The 15,373-nt window shown below is 50.7% G+C and overlaps 1 protein-coding gene across 5 annotated transcripts in view; it reads right to left on the reverse strand.

Annotated features, from left to right (window-relative positions):
• Nucleotides 1–15,370, reverse strand: part of ACY1 (aminoacylase 1) — a 31,533-nt gene extending 16,163 nt beyond the window's left edge. The window contains exons 1-3 of one of the 5 annotated variants that reach the window (XM_030569438.1): nt 14,454–15,370; nt 12,858–13,002; nt 2,434–2,591 (exon numbers count right to left, since the gene is read on the reverse strand). In XM_030569438.1, coding sequence (XP_030425298.1) covers nt 2,434–2,572 — 139 coding nt within the window. In that variant the 5' untranslated portion in view covers nt 2,573–2,591; nt 12,858–13,002; nt 14,454–15,370. Of the gene's footprint in view, nt 1–2,433; nt 2,592–5,278; nt 5,355–5,703; nt 5,855–6,849; nt 7,134–12,857; nt 13,003–14,453 lie in introns of those variants that run through there. The other 4 variants (XM_030569435.1, XM_030569436.1, XM_030569434.1 and 1 more) reach the window with 4 other exon arrangements.
• Nucleotides 15,371–15,373: the final 3 nt, after the last annotated feature.

Genomic DNA, 15,373 nt, shown 5'->3' on the forward strand with positions numbered 1-15,373 from the left:
GCCATTTTATGTCCTCTCAGTAAACAAATTGAACTGTGAACCCTACATCAGCTCCCAGTTTGGCTTTCTGACTAAGAGTGATCCAATAGCCACTGAAGTCAACGAGAGTCTTTCCATCTATTTAAGAACATAAGAACGGCTATACCGGCTCAGACCAAAGGTCCATCTAGCCCAGTATCCTGTCTTCTGACAGTGGTCAGTGCCAGGTGCCCTAGAGGGAATGAACAGAACAGGTAATCATCAAGTGATCCATCCTCTGTCGCCCATTCCCAGCTTCTGGCAGAGGCTCTAGACGCCTGGCTAATAGCCATTCATGGACCTAGCCTCCATGTGAATTTATCTAGTTCTTTTTTGAACCCTGTTATAGTCTTGGCCTTACCAACATCCTCTGGCAAAGAGTTCCACAGCTTAACTGTGAGTTGTGTGATGTTTCAAACCCGCTGCCTCTTAATTTCATTTGTGATCCCTTAACTCTTGTGTTATGAGAAGGGGTAAATAATCCTTCAATGAGCTTTGGATCACACCCTTGGAAGACATCTCCTCTAACACACACACACACACACACACACACACACACACACACACACACACACACACACACACACACACACACACACAGTTACTAACCCACAGCCATGTTACATGCTGGTTTAATGAGAACTATATTTCACTCAGTATGAAACTAAAGCTCCCAGTCCATCCAATATGAGTATTAATACAGCACCAGCTAAAATAGCTTTGACTGGGTTTGGCTAGCCAACTCCAACAGGGGGAAACCACACTATAAAAAGATCATCTGTCTTAACTCTGTTGGCTCACAGACTGGGCAGATGCTGTTGCTGGACCCAAGATTCAAATCCCTCTGCTCTGTGATTGATTAACGTTCAGAACAACGGGGAGATGTGGCCCCTTGTGGAAGACAGCTTCAAAATGTGGACTTTGCACAGTAGCTGAGTCCAAAGAGCAGCCAACTGCCTCTTAGGCAGACAGACCAGTGCGAGTGAGTGAGGGTGGAGGGGTCTGATCTGGCCACATTTTTCATCCACTTTGCCCAGGCATGAATGACAAGGTGTGATGCAGTAGAGAGGGGTCAGCTACCTTTCAGAAGTGCTGTGCCGAGTCTTCATTTATTCACTCTACTTTGAGGTTCCGCGTGCCAGTAATACATTTCAACATTTTTAGAAGATCTCTTTCTATAAGTCTATGATATATAACTGAACTATTGTATGTAAAGTAAATAAGGTTTTTTAAATGTTTAAGAAGCTTCATTTAAAATTAAATTAAAATGCAGAGCCCCTCAGACCGGTGGCCAGGACCCAGGCAGTGTGAGTGCCACTGAAAATCAGCTCGTGTGCCATAAGTTGTCTACCCCTGCAGTAGAGAATCAGTCTAAGCATCATCCCAACCTGGATGAGACACGTGGTGCAGCAGTTCCTGCAAGGAGGTTCCCAAATCCCAGGGGCAGCAGAAGGCGCTGTTCAAGGAAGGCTGTTCCACAGCCTGGAATTTCAGTCCCCATCTCACATTACCAGGGAGTTTCCCATTCTAGAGGCCACCATGAGCTGAGAAGCCTCTTGGCTGGGCTGCACAATCACCGAGTCTCACTAGGACTCTTTCCGCCTCAGGGGAGCCGCTCATTTGCCAAGATTCAGGGAACTTTCTGCCAGTGTCGGACAGATTAGCATACCATTTCATGGTGAATTGCCCCACCCACTCCCGCCCCTTCCCCAATGCTCCATCCACTCCATTTCAACTGCTGTCTTCTTTTTAAGGTTGAACATCTGGCTGGTATTTTTGGTGAAGCAGGTTTTTGCCCCCTCCCTCAACACTCAATAATTTTCAGCATTCACGTGCCATCAGCAATGGAGGGCTCAGGCTCTGCACCAGGCAGACCCAGCACAGGCAGCAGCAATGTTATCCAGCTTCCCTCACACTACACTGAGCATGGACCTCAGCCCTGAGCTGGTGGAACAGGACACTTCAGCCCCCGTGGCCCAACTCCACCTTTGGCCAGTTGTGAGGAGGCCAAGCAGAGCATATTGCAGGGGTGCTTTGGGTGACATGGACTCCTCTGGATTCACACCCACCAACTCGCTTCCACCCACAAGCAGATGTCTTTGCAGGGAGGGGATGGTTTTAAGAACTAAGTGGTTCTACCAGATGATCGCGGATTCCTCGGCAGATGATACAGGAAGGCATCCTTGTCCCATCTTCTCCAGGAGAGCGTCTGGGAATAAGAGCCCAGCGACGCTCCAGAAGGGTGCTGAGAGATTTGTGCCCAGCATGTGAGGCAAGAACGTTGTCACTGGCTGTCACAGCAGCGAACCAGTTGCCTGGCCATCTCCCTTGCCAGCTGGCGGTGTAATCCTCCCCCAGTGCTCATGCTGCCTCAGCAGTTTGCCCTGGTAAAAAAAGGGGAACCAGCCTCCTTACCATAGTTGGGCTCGGGCTGGACAGTCTTGAGCCTCAGGTACTCTCGGAAGAGTGTGACTGAAGGATGCTCCCCAGGATCCTGGACTCTGACCTTCTCCCCTGTCCTTTCAGGGTCTCCCTCAGGCAACATGATGTCCATCTATTGGGGTATCGGGGCCCTGTGAGGAAGAAGAGAGGATGCACCAGGGAAAGGGATTAAATCGCCATCCTACACAGCTGTGAATAGACTTTGTCATCAAATGTACCAGCCAAATCTCCCCCTGGCATGACTCCATCATCTCCAATGAAGCAGCTGTATGCAGCAGGGCTGAATCTAGACCTGTATATGTAAGGGGAATGTTGGCTTGGGCTTTCAAAGCTTCCCCAATCAAGATTCGTTCCAAAGCCACAGCTCTATATCCACACCCAGGTATGTCCCTCCCAAAGCTCTGCCTGATGTTAGTGGCTTAACTTGCTAGACACGGTGCCACCAAAAGGGGGAAGCAGCCAGAATTTCCATCCGGGATCGTTCCTCATGACAGCAAGTGCCCTGGGAGCTTTGGAAGGCAGCATTGTGCCACAGTGCCCAGGAAGAGCTGCCACGGTATCTGTGGCGGGAGGCAGTTAGCGCTAGGGACCAGAGGATGCTAGAGCTGCTTGTGGGACTGGCAAGGGTGTCCATCCAGAATGGAGTGGTCCGTCACTCCATAGCCCAACAACTCAGACTTTAAGGCCAGAAGGGACCACCATGATCCTCTAGTGACTTCCTGCACACTGCAGGCCACAGAACCTCACCCACTCACTCCTGTAACAGACCCTTAACCTCTGGCTGAGTTATTGACATCCTCAAATCATGATTTAAAGACTTCAAGTGACAGAGAATCCACCATTCACAGTAGCTTATACGTGCCAGTGACCTAAGCCCCATGCTGCAGAGGAAGGCAGCTAAGTTAAAAGCCTTGGACACCATGCAATCCCCTCCAGACCCCCCACATGCCAGCATGGGGGAGAGTGGCTGCCCACCCCCATTCTCACAGGTCTGTCCCATGTCCTGCAAACCTCCTGGAGCCAGTGGATCTTTATTCTGACCATGCATTATGACATCCCCCCGTGTGCCAACACAACAGGAAGACAGGGCAGCTCTCAAAGCCACAGCATAAAACTTTGCCCTGTAGTCAGGTGGTAACCCTAGGAGATGGGGATGAGAAAAATGGGATGGCAGATTGCAAGGGAACATGTTCTGGACCTACAACAACAGGGGTAGGCAAATTTTTTTGGCCTGAGGGCCACATCTGGGTATAGAAATTATATGGCAGGACATGAATGCTCACAAAATTGGGGGTTGGGGTGCAGAAGGGGGTGAGCAGTCCAGATCGGGGTGCAGGCCTTGGGGTGGGGCTGGGGATGAGAGGTTGGGGTACAGGAGAGGGCTCTGGGGCTGGGATGAAGGGGTTTGAGGGCAAGAGGGGGGATCAGGGATGGGGCAGGGGGTTGGGGTGCGGGAGGGGGTCAAGGGTGCAGGCTCCGGGCAGGCACTTACCTCAAGCAGCTCCCAGAAGCAGCAGCATGTCTCCCATCCAGCTCCTATGTGGAGGCACAGCTAGGTAGCTCTGCGTGCTGCCCCATCCACGGACGCTGTCCCTGCAACTCCCACTGGCCACAGCAGTTCCCAGCCAATGCGAGCTGTGGGCGGGCACTTGGAGTGGGGCAGCGTGCAAAGACCCCTGGCTGCCCTTACACATAGGAGCCAGAGGGGGAACATGCCGCTGCTTCCAGGAACTGTGCACAGTAGGGCATGCCCCTAACCTCACTCCCCAGCTGGAGTGCCATAGAAGGACAAGCCCCAGACCCCGCTCCCCGGTGGAAGCTCGAGAGCCAGATTAAAACATCTGGAGGGCTGGATGCAGCCCCCAGGCCATAGTTTGCCCACCCCTGTACTACAAGGACTGGGAGTCAGGACTCCTGGGTTCTACTCACAGCTGTCCCACTGTGACACTATGGCAATCCACTTAGTCTCTCTGTGCCTCAGTATCCCCTTCTGCAGATGAGAATAAGGGCAGAAGTAGGCTGCCGCGGTTAGCAGAGGTGAAAGGGACCTAAACAAGGTCTGGGATATGGCAGTGCTGTGGAGGCTAGCAGTGGGGTGTCTGGGTGAGTGGGAATGAGGGAGGGGGTGGAAGCAGGCATGTGTATGAGGCAGGGGTTGGGGGAAGTGGGGAGGGGGTGAAGAGGTATGGATGTTAGGGGCCCGTGGGGGTAAGGGTAAGTGTGGGAATGAGGACAGTATATACTGGCTAGGAGTAAGAGGGGTGGGTGGGATACATGGGGGTAGGAGGGTGTCTCGATTGGGGGGTTAGGGGTCAGTGCAGGGCAATGGGGCAGGCGTTGGGGGTAGCCCGGCATGGGGAGGATGGGGAGGGGGCTGAAGATCGAGGTGGGGAATTGGGGTAATTGCAGTTCTCGGGAGTGCATGGGAGTAGGAGCGTGTATGGGGTGAGAGATGGGAAGTAGGCGCATGCATGGACTGGGGAAGTGGGGGGAAGTGCAGGTCTCTAGGGCTGGGGGGGGCCGTTAGGGGTCGGGGTACGCGGAGTGGGCAGGACTGGGAAGCAGGAGCACGCTGGGAGCAGGGGTAAGTGCAGGTCTCAGGAGATCGGGGCCCGTCGGGCAGGAGTTTGGGGGCAGCCCAGCTTGAGGAGTCCGGGGAGCTCGGGGGGGGGGGGGCAGAGCAGTGCCAGGCCCCCTACGCGGCCCCTGGGCGCCCCCGGCTCCAGCTCGGCTGCCCAGCCCCAAGTAAACATGCGGGGAGCGGGGGGGGGCTGCCCCGTGCGCTCCCCGCCCTGGCCGGCCGCCGCCCGGGCCCTACCTCTGCGCTGCCCTCCAGCTCCGGCTGCCGCCGCCTGCTCCGCCCCGGCTCTGCGCTCCGTGGTACTGGGGCTGGGCGCAGCCTGAGTCCGCCCGGCCAATCCCGCCGCAGCCCCAGCCCCAGCCCCTGCCCAGCGCTAGGACAGCCCGCAGGCAGCTGCCTCTCGCCGGGGGCAGCAGGGAGGGGGGGCAGGCCCACCCTCTTCCTCCCCCAGGTCCCGGCAAAGCTTGGGGCCGGACGCCTGCGCACCCAGCCGTGGGGCACCTGCAGGATCGGGCCCTTGCACCCCAAACCCTGCCCCTCAGGCTGCTCAGGACTTAGGCTGCAGCCTTTTCCTTCCACTCCAAAGTCCAAGGCGACTGCAAAGCTCAAGGACCCAGTTCCATCAGTGCTGCAAGGCAGAGCCATTCTCGCTTTGCTCTCACCCAGTACCCAGGCAGGGTACAGCCACTGGAACCAGTCTGCGAGGAGACTCGCACCATTGATAGGATTGCGGCCGAGGTATTAGCCTGCGTTATTTCTAGTGCTGCAGGTAACGCTGCGCCACACACAGGCCAGGAGCCCCTTGTGCCAGCGCTGTACAAACAGAACAAGAAGATGGTCCTTGCCCCACCATTTACAACCTGACCCCATCTCTTCTCCACGCGCTCTGTTCTATGCCAAAGGCAGCACCAACTACAGAACCAGTTTCTCCTCTCTTGGTTTTCACACCTCAACTGCTAGAACAGGGGCTCATCCTCCCTGATTGAACTGACCTCGTTATCTCTAGCTTGCTTGCTAGCATATATATACCTGCCCCTGGATATTTCCACCACATGCATCTGAAGAAGTGGGTATTCACCCACGAAAGCTCATGCTCCAAAACGTCTGTTAGTCTATAAGGTGCCACAGGATTCTTTGCTGCCAAAAAACCATGTTTGTCACATGGGCCCATAAATGGGAGCCTTTTCCCTGAACCCACACTGAGCTTCTGTGGGGCCAATAAAAATAGCCCTGGTTCCAGCCTGCCGATGGTTTTGCAAGCCCAAACCCAGCCACCTCTGTCTCCCTACCCCCATTTACCATTTTCCCCCTAGAGCTTTTTTTTTTGCAGTCACCTAGAAACTTTTCTGCTCAAACATCTGGGCAAAAATAAATCCAAGCTGACAAATCCCACTTCAGCCTTGCTCAGCTTTAAGGCAGGCTTTAGTTTCTGGAAACCAAAGCCCAGTTTATTAAATTTTTTTTCTATAATGAAAAACAAGGGGAAATAAATGACATTTCAATTGCTCTTCCACTTGACTGAGGTGCACTGGGCCCTGCACATACACACATAATAACAACAGTCAGCACATGAAGCCTTAAACGGATTATGCAAGCCAAACCAGGCCCCAGTGTTGCAACAAGATCTCTCCCCAGAGACCCCTGCACTTCTTATAGGCCTCCATTCATTTCAACAGGGCTCCAGGCAGCTGCAAGATTCCCTCTATGCACATCCAGTTGTAGGGCTGGGGCCTAAAATCTTACAAAGTTAGTGTCTCATTTTTAGCGTGGCACAGCTAGCCTAAAAATACTCTTACAAGATGTCTTACCTCTGTGAACATCTTTGCTTACTGCCAAATGAAAGGATTTTTCAAATCCAATTTTTCTTTCACCATGAAAGAACCTTTAGCTGTTCCCTACAGAACTCTGTCAGTTTAACTATCTGTTAGTTTCCCTCTAGTTTCACTTTCAGATTCTTCTGGCCTCCTACATTGTTGCAATCTCTGGGGGAAGGATTACACAATATTGCCAACCCAAAACATTCAAAAAGCATGAGCCCAGCAGAACACCCATGTTATTGGTTGAAAAAAATAAGATTTATTTTTAAAACAACACATTTGGGTGTTTTGGGGTTTTTTTGTCTGCTGGCATTTTGAGCTTTCAGGGTGTGCTCAGGTCAAATTTGGAAGCTTTTGCCCATAACCAGGAAGGCTAGAATCCCCACCCCTTTTTTTATTAAATGAAAGCTGAGATGCTCAGATAATCCAGGACCTGGGACTTTAAATAAAAGCACAAGAGGTGTCAATGATTTTTTTCACCTAAATCAAATTTTGATTGAAAAAAAATTCATGAATGCATGTCTGTTAACGTGAGGCTTTGTCAGACCTTTTAAAAATAATTATTATGCAATGTCAGGCCTAATCCAGATGGAATATTGGGCCAGGTCATGCAAACGCTCCCATGGGACTACTGATGGGAGTAAAGTTATTCGCACACTTAAGAGTTTGCAGGATTGGGGCCTAGGTCCTTTTAAGGAACCGAAACCAAACCTCACACTCAACACAATCCTCATTGCAACAAGGAGCTGCATCATCTATTTAATGCGTAAGCTTCTCACCCGAGAAACACTCCAAGACTTGATTCCATAAGTCATTTAAAATCTCATTCATCAAATTTTTTTTTTTTATTTTATTTTTTTTTGTACAGATCTTGCTACTTTCCCTGCTCATGAACTTCACACAGCAAAGGAGATTGGACATACTAAGAACAGCTGAATTACTTAGAAAAGCAAATTGTGCATTTGCAAATCAAGGCGAAACTGTCCCATGTGGCTCCACTTTCCACGCCTACATCCCTGTCTACACTAGGAAATGACCCATGGCTGACAACATGGTACCGGTGGTAGAGCTGTACTCTCATGAATGGGTGATGAAACAGTTTAGCTCCACCTACCTTAGCCGCTGAATAGTTTTCATCCCCAGTTGAGAATGCACCAGGCAGCAGGGTGGGAAATCCATTGTTAACACTTTCCTAGCATAGCTAGAGGCAAACCCCACAGTACTTGGTGTGACATTTTATGCAAATTATGTAATGAGTGAATGTGCATCTAACCATGTATGTCTGCTAACGGTCAAGACAATCTGCACCAAAGCAGTGGCAGGAGTAGGATGTGGAATTGCACAAAACTTGACAGCTGTGCTTGGCTAGATGGGAACAGTGCTGCCAATGCTTGTGATTTTAGTGCAAGTCTCGTGGTATTTGGTGTCTTTCTTAAGGCTTCAGCTCCTGGAGTCATGTGATAAGGTTTTTCATAGAGTCCAAGGCCAGTCATCTGATCTGACCACCTGTCTAACACAGGCCACAGAACTTCCCCCAAATAATTCTGGATTGAACTGGATCCTCTTTTTTTGGAAAAACCTCCAGTCTCGATCTGAAAATAGTCAGGCCTTTGTGTTATAGTTATGTTGTTTGCTGCACAGATTGGGACAGTAGCATTGCTGAGACCCAGAAGGGATGACATATGGGAGTATATTGTTGTCATCTGGACTTATGTCTTCATCCTTTAGGTCTTCGAGCTGAAAGGGGCTGGTTTGGTTGAAACACCACAATTTAGGGGGAGGTAATTGACCCATTTCTATTCTGCAGACATTATTGCTGCAGTCCCCGTGCCTGGAATAGCTGTTGGTTGAATTGCAGAAGTCAAGTCTCTCTTGGGGTTTTATCCTAATTCTTGTAACTAGCTAGTAACGCTGTGCCCCAGTAGAGTGACCAGATGTCCCAATTTTATAGGGACAGTCCTGCTTTTTGGGTCTTGTTCTTATATAGGCTCCTATTACCCCCAACCCCATCCCAATTTTTCACACTTGCTGTCTGGTCACCCTAGCCCCCAGACTTCGCTCCTGTATTGTAGAATGGGTTGAATAAGACTGATGGCTAGTTTGAGCATAGGGTGGTAGATATGCAGTGGTTTTTAAAGGCACAGCTGATCTCATAATGCTTTTCCAGCCAGCCTAATGCTCCCTCCCATGTATTATGAGACCCTAGGTACGTATGATTTGGAGCATGTTCACTTTTAGGGTCTCCAACATAAACTGTTAGTTTGCTTTGGTTATGTGGCAGCTTTCTCTGAAATCTTGACTTTTCGAGGTAGGGTTCACATAGTGCAGTACATTTTTAGCAGGGCTAAGTCCTGTCCCAGCTGATGGTTCAACCAGCTCATCACTAGACAGCATTTAATCCAGGCATGTTCAGAGAAGGGAGTGCTCCTACAGAGGTGGTAGCTCACTGATGGACAGGTTGTGGCTGAGATCAACTCCAGGTCCGATTCCCCATTCTTTCTGGTTTGCAAGCCAGTGAGATTTAATGAGGTCCTACGGTTTCTCTATTGTGTAGCACTCCTGGATGCCAGATGTATAGACTAATGGCAATTTTACTCCAAGAACAGGCTCTTCTCATCCTTCTTCCCCCTCAATCCTTTTGTCCCCTGATGGTGTCTTGTCATTAACCAAACGTGGGAACTTGTCAGAACAGGGACTGGTTTGTTATTACAGGACTGGACAGTACCTACCCCAATCAGTAATCATCCCAGAAGAGGCTGCTAACACAGATACCCACCAGGCATTTGCTGAGCTCAGGACAGCATCTTTCCTGTTGCGCTGGGGTAAAACCCATCTGGCTTGGAGGGCTGGTAAAATAACTTGAGCAGGGCTTCCTGGCTGCAGTCAGTGCTGTGCTGCAGCACATAGTACCAGTGCCCGGGGCTCTGGTGTCTGAGCCAAGTTGAGGAAGGTTTCCCTGGAGTCTCTCTATTGTTATAGGGGGCAGGCACTAGGTTGGTCATGTTGAATGGTCTAGTTATTAGTGGTGGGACACAGGGAACACACAGGAGGCAGGTCCCCAGTAGCTGGTGCTGAGTGAGAGTCTTGGGACTGCTCTGGGACAGAGTGAGGAGATGTAATCTCACTAACTTCCCATGGGCTGGGGGAAACGAGGGACCCCGATAGGTTCTAGTTTCCTTCTCCCTGTGGCCGGGCATTACCCGGCCTTAGTACCAGCAAGAGCCACAGTCCCTTCCCGAGGGAAGGCTGGTCATATGCTCACCCCACCCTCCATCCCACAAAATGCAGTCACTGCCCGGGGCTTGTAAGGCACAACACCCCCCCATGAATGACCCAGCTGGATCACTCCCACCCAAGGGTGATGATCAACAAAAACTTTAACCAGCTGCAGGGGAAAGGGGCGAGCAAACCCTGAACTTTGCACAGCCCAGGGCCCACGTGGCTGCCCTAGTTACTTATGGACTTATTGCTCAAAATAATCTTCAAAGGACTAGTTGAGCAGAGATGGGACCAGAAACTCCCCCTGCCCCTCACACACAGAAGTAGGTAAGAGCTGGGTCCTGCCATTCCAGCTCTGGTCCCTCTCTTCCGATTCCTTTCCTCTTCCAGGGTCACTTCCTGCAAACCCAGGGCAGAGAACTGGAACGGGGTGGGGGTAGGGAAGGGGGATCCTTGCTGGTTCTGAATTGCACAGAATGAACCTGTAGCACCCTAGACAGAGGATTCTGTTCCCCTGATCCTTCCATGGCCCCTTCCAGCTGAGGAATTCAAAGGGACAAACCTCCCAGCCCCTCTCTGGGACATGTCAATATACTCACTGCTCAATGAATAGGGAGAAACAGTAACAAGAAACTTGGAAATGGCAGAGATGCTTAATGACTCCTTTGTTTTGGTCTTCACTGAATGTTTATGGGAAGGGGGTAGGTTTAGAAGATAAAATAAAAACAGAAGTTAAAAATCACTTAGAAAAGTTAGATGCCTGCAAGTCATCAGGGCCTGATGAAATGCATCCTAGAATACTCAAGGAGCTAATAGAGGAGGTATCTGAGCCTCTAACTATTATCTTTGGAAAATCACAGGAGACAGGATTGATTCCAGAAGACTGGAAAAGGGCAAATACAGTGCCCATCTATAAAAAGGGAAATAAAAACAACCCAGGAAACTACAGACTAGTTAGTTTAACTTCTGTGCCAGGGAAGATAATGGAGCAAGTAATTAAGGAAATCATCTGCAAACACTTGGAAGGTGGTAAGGTGATAGGGAATAGCCAGCATGGATTTGTAAAGAACAAATCGTGTCAAACCAATCTGATAACTTTCTTTGATAGGATAATGAGTCTTGTGGATAAGGGAGAAGCGGTGGATGTGGTATACCTAGATTTTAGTAAGCCATTTGATACAGTCTTGCATGATATTCTTATCGATAAACTAGGCAAATACAATTTAGATGAGGCTACCATAAGGTGGGTGCATAACTGGCTGGATAACCATACTCAGAGAGTAGTTATTAATGGTTCCCAATCCTGCTGGAAAGGTATAACAAGTGGGGTTTCGCAGGGGTCTGTTTTGGGACCAGCTCTGTTCAATATCTTCATCAACGACTTAGATATTGGCTAGAAAGTACACTTATTAAGTTTGCAGATGATACCAAACAGAGAGATTGCAACTGCTTTGGAGGACAGGGTCATAATTCAAAATGATCTGGACAAATTGGAGAAATGGTCTGAGGTAAACCGGATGAAGTTTAATAAAGACAAATGCAAAGTGCTCCACTTAGGAAGGAATAATCAGTTTCACACATACAGAATGGGAAGAGACTGTCTAGGAAGGAGTATGGCAGAAAGGGATCTAGCGGTTATAGTGGACCACAAGCTAAATATGAGTCAACAGTGTGATGCTGTTGCAAAAAAAGCAAACATGTTTCTGGGATGCATTAACAGGTGTGTTGTTAGCAAAACATAAGAAGTCATTCTTCTGCTCTACTCTGTGCTGGTTAGGCCTCAACTGGAATATTGTGTCCAGTTCTGGGCACTGCATTTCAAGAAAGATGTGGAGAAATTGGAGAGGGTCCAGAGAAGGGCAACAAGAATGATTAAAGGTCTTGAGAACATGGCCTATGAAGGAAGTCTGAAAGAATTGGGTTTGTTTAGTTTGGAAAAAAGAGAAGACTGAGAGGGGACATGATAGCAGTTTTCAGGTATCTAAAAAGGTGTCATCAGGAGGAGGGAGAAAACTTGTTCACCTTAGCCTCTAATGATAGAGCAAGAAGCAATGGGCTTAAACTGCAGCAAGGGAGGTTTAGGTTGGACATTAGGAAAAAGTTCCTAACTGTCAGGGTGGATAAACGCTGGAATAAATTGCCTAGAGAGGTTGTGGAATCTCCATCTCTGGAGATATTTAAGAGTAGGTTAGATAAATGTCTATCAGGGATGGTCTAGACAGTATTTGGTCCTGCCATGAGGGCAGGGGACTGGACTCGATGACCTCTCGAGGTCCCTTCCAGTCCTAGAGTCTATGAATCAGCCAGATTATAGACAGGGAAACTGAGGCACAGAGCTGCAGAGGCACCCACACTTTCCAAATACAGGTACATAAATGGCAATGGCCTGCTAGCCCTCAGCATTAGTGACAGCATTAGAGTGGGGGCAGCACCTTGGAAAAAATCAGGCCATTCCTACATTCTTGCCTTTATCTACCTTTAAGTGCCTCATTTGAGGCACAACAGTCGAAACACGGGAGCCAGCATGACTTGGCTGAGGTAACGTAGCACATCAGTGAGAGAGGCAGGAAAAGAACCCAGGTGTCCTGACTCCAGGCCTCATGCTTAAACTAAGCCAGAGAGCTGAGGAAGGAGTAAGGAACCCCATGAGAGAAGGACCCATATGGCCTTTGTTGCCCATTGCAGCATAGGAGGACAGCCTACTGCTGGGGGTCAGTTTGTGAGGATGTAATGGGCCTCCCCGTCCCAGAGTACCCCCTTGTGACACAACCGGGACTCACCTCACTGCAGTGTCCCCTTGTGGTACTGTCCTTTGTCTTGCTCTGGATTCATGCCCCTTGTGGGGCATCAGTGTCCTCCACAATGCCCATTGGCAGCATTAAACACAGGTAATGAAACGACAGTCTGCAGCCTCCACCTCGTCACCTAGGTCAGTCAGTCAAACACAAAACAGCTCACCCCCCACCTGTGGGTTTAGGAGCTCACTCCAGCTTCTGACTGTCCTCTGTCTTTTGGCCAGAATTCCAGCCCATAGGCCTTCAAACTCCTCTCAGAAGAGGACACCAGGCCTCTATACCCATGGTCTCTCCCTAACCCTCAATAGGGCTCCTACCTGGCCCGCCTTGTTCCCTCTCTGCCCCAGAGGACCTGCAGAGGTTTTCCCTTCTCTCCTGAGCTAGCTAGCTCACTCATCCCCTTTATGAGAATCCACCCAGTGTTTATAATTCCTTTCCTTCCCACCCAGCCATGCCCTCTCCCAGTGCATCTCATGAGCTCACTTCAGCTCTCCTGCTGTTCATTCAACACCTCCTTTTCTGACCCCACTTCCCTGATCAGCCCCAGCCCAGGCCAGTCAGCCCAGGCAGACAGTGTCCCCACCCCTCTGCAATACTTGTCTTTAGCTCCTCTTTTCTGTGTTCCCCTGGCAGCAGCCCAGGGAGGCTAGGCCAAACCGAAAGCCCCACCCAGGGGCACCTTTGCTTCAGTGGAGAGGCCCATCTGAGCAGTCCAAGCACAGGACTGGCAGACAGAAGATCCTGAGTTCTGATCCTTGATCCAACACCCACTCCCCTCACCAGTCTTGAGCAAGTCATATCACAGACTGCCTCAGTTTCCCCATCAATTAGGGTTAATACTCTTCCCTCCCCCAGCAGTATGGTGAAGTCAGTGGGGACTGGGTGTACAGAGCTTTGGGGGTGGGAAGCATTACCGGCAGCTCACTATACATTGTAACTGTTTAGACAACTCCTCACCCCCACAGTGACCCCAGCCTGGAAGGCAGCATGGATCATCAGTGTGGTCTCACTGTAGCTGCCAGTCCAGCAGGAACACTTGGGGAATGCAGAACACCCAAAGCTGCAATGTGCCACTGCCAAGATCCACTCCAGACTGATTTACACCTCGCTGCCTGGAAATCCGCCATCATGGCCCATGTCCTGCTGAATTTAACTGCCATCTGACTGCCGGGCCACCCCACCCCTGCACAACATTGCTGAGCAGTTGCCAGGCGCTAAGCTGAGCGTGCAATGTGGGGGAGTATTTATACGGTGCATTTTGGGGGAATATCTGGACCAAAGGCCATCACTTTCATTGCTGCACAGCGACCCCGCCTGCTGATCCAGAGACAGGGCAAAGGGAGTCCCCCTCAGTATCAACCTAAGAAAACTGGCTGTGCGCCTGTACACTTGGGAGAGGATCAGAGCTCCTAGTAGACGAGCAAGGACTTCCCTTCAGAACTACTGCTCCCACTTTGCTGGTGACCGTGGGGCAGGAGCTTACCCCACAGCGCTTCCTCTCATAGCTAGTTAGAGCCACCCTGAAGGGTCCCAGGCAGGATTCATCTCAGAAGACATGGTATAAGACTTAGCCGGATTCACCTCTTGAAATGCAGCCTGGTCGGGGGCAGAACATAGCACACACACGGGATGAATCAGTGTGATCAACTCCCCACTGGAGGCTGGGTTCACCAGGTACTAACTTGTCCTTTCCAGTCAACAGGGAGGGGGAGCAGTAAAGTCAGCTCCGGCAGACGGGAAATGATTTCTTCGCCGGCTCTTTGGAGAATCTGCAGAGAGGCTAATTCCTGGAGTGGCAGAGTTGCAACGTTAGCAGAACCGGACAGAATGTAGTGGGCAGGACAGGGCACCACGGCACGGCTTGGCAATGAGACTGGAATCATTCCAGTTCAGAAACACCAGGTGGCAATTAGCCCCTCACCACCAAAGTCTGAGCTGCGGTGACGGACACCAGCTGGGGGGCTTGCCCGGGGCTTGCTGTGGTAGCAGTCCCAGCGCTAGATGGGCTGTGTTTGTTCAGGGAAGTTCTGGAGCAGTAACACTCAACTGAGGCCACAAGCCCCCAAAAACAGAGAAAAGGGAGACCTGCAGTCATGGACTAGGGAGCCACTCCATGGTTAGAGTCAGCAGAGATACTTTGGGCCATGGAGCGTGCGAGTGCTGACAGCAAGTGCACCACTGCCATTAGTCCCCCACTGCTAGTAGGGACCCCCCTGAAGGATCAGGGCCTATTGGACTAGGCACTGCACGGACAAGACAGTCCCTGTCCCAGAGAGCCAAGCTCCCACTGCCCCACCCAGCAGCAACAGCTCCATCGCCTGTGAAGCTGCACACAGGGCAGCTCTCTGCTCATCTACTGCAAGAGGGGCTCAAGCAGCCAGTGCCCCCTTGGCTGCTCTGGAACCTGTCCTAGAGGTGAGGCAGCGGACAGGTGGAGCTGAGAGCGCCCAAGGCAATTCTGCACGGTAGTTAGGAGCCAGCATCCTCCCTTGAAGCCTCAG

Source organism: Gopherus evgoodei, chromosome 7, assembly GCF_007399415.2.
Source record: "Gopherus evgoodei ecotype Sinaloan lineage chromosome 7, rGopEvg1_v1.p, whole genome shotgun sequence".
Taxonomy (NCBI): domain Eukaryota; kingdom Metazoa; phylum Chordata; order Testudines; family Testudinidae; genus Gopherus; species Gopherus evgoodei.